At 36.1% G+C, this 1,306-nt stretch overlaps 1 protein-coding gene across 1 annotated transcript; it reads right to left on the bottom strand.

The window, feature by feature from the left end:
* Window positions 1-236: 236 nt before the first annotated feature.
* Window positions 237-434, bottom strand: LOC107300744 (sodium/potassium-transporting ATPase subunit beta-1-interacting protein 2-like; the record flags this gene model as incomplete). Its single annotated transcript, XM_015830043.1, has 1 exon — window positions 237-434. A coding segment is annotated over exon 1 (168 nt), but the record flags the coding sequence as incomplete, so codon positions are not given.
* Between the last annotated feature and the right edge of the window lie 872 nt (window positions 435-1,306).

Here is a 1,306-nt window from a genome sequence, read left to right on the forward strand (position 1 = left end):
CATCCAAAACTACAGTTTGCAAATGTTCTGTAGAACACCGCATGATTTTGTGTCCTCTAGATTTACACAATTCTAGAGATCATTCTTTAAAAATGATATGTGGTTCCAACTAAACCATAAATGATGTGTGCTACAAACTAAACATACTTAAAAAGAGCATTGCAATTTTTGTACTTGCTTGGGTTGAGATACCTCATATAAAAAGACAGTAAAAAAAGAGATAATGGGATACTTACTGCAAAAAAGATTTGTAGAGAACTGTGAGCCACTTCTATATATTGATATTCAAGAATGCACCCTGACACAGTGATGTAGCGATGGTCTTCTGGGGCCCAATCTGGGGCTGGAGTCACAGATGTCACTGTGCAGCCTGGGCCATTTTCCATCCACCAAGACCGGTGCATTGAAATATTGAAGGTCAGAATAAGATCTGTTTCCTGTCAAATGGAAATAAATCATCAGTAAAGTTGAGCTTTACTTAAAAAAAACCCCAACACTTAAAATGATCTCCACTCAGTTTTAAAATTAAAATTTGCAACTGGACTTTTAATTTGTGAAGCAATATTTCAGTTGTTATGATCTCATTCAGCTTCCACAAAAAAGAGAAAGATGATTCTATTTCCTGTATATCCAATGACAACAAAGACTGGTGAGAGAAAGCCAGCATTGCTTTAAAGAAGCAACTTGTGAAAAGGAATCCACGCAAGTGTTCAGTCAAGCAAGAAAATTAAACCTTTTGTGTGAAATGGCTGCTCAGAATCCAATCATCCATACAGATTGTTTTTTACAGTTCCATTAATTTTTATTATCAATATTGAGCTACCTAACAAAGATTTTGAAACAAAAGATACTAAGGAAGAGAACCTCAGAAAAATAGCAAGGGGGAAGTCATTGAACACAAAGGCAACCATTGATGGTCATCTCAGCTTTGTCAAACTTTGGGAGGAATGTTCAATGGGCAGATGAGTCAAAAGTGAAATATTGAGCCTTCATAAATGTTGTGTCTGATGGAAGAAAACCATTATATTCCACAATAAGAACTTCATATTAACTGTTGAATATGAAGGTGGTAATGTCATGGTTTGGGGATAAAGGTAGTCTTTGACTTAGAATCATAATTGAGCCCAAAATTTATGTTGCTAATGAGACGCTTGTTAAGTGAATTTGCCCAATTTACGACCTTTCTTGCCACAGTTATTAAGTGATTCACTGCAGTTGTTAAGTTAGTTACATGGTTGTTAAATGAGTCTGGTTTCCCCACTGACGTTGCTTGTCAAAAGGTTGCAAAAGGTGATCATGTAGCCTC

Source organism: Protobothrops mucrosquamatus, unplaced genomic scaffold (genome assembly GCF_001527695.2).
Source record: "Protobothrops mucrosquamatus isolate PMUCROS unplaced genomic scaffold, P.Mucros_1.0 scaffold8265, whole genome shotgun sequence".
Classification (NCBI taxonomy): Eukaryota; Metazoa; Chordata; class Lepidosauria; order Squamata; family Viperidae; genus Protobothrops; species Protobothrops mucrosquamatus.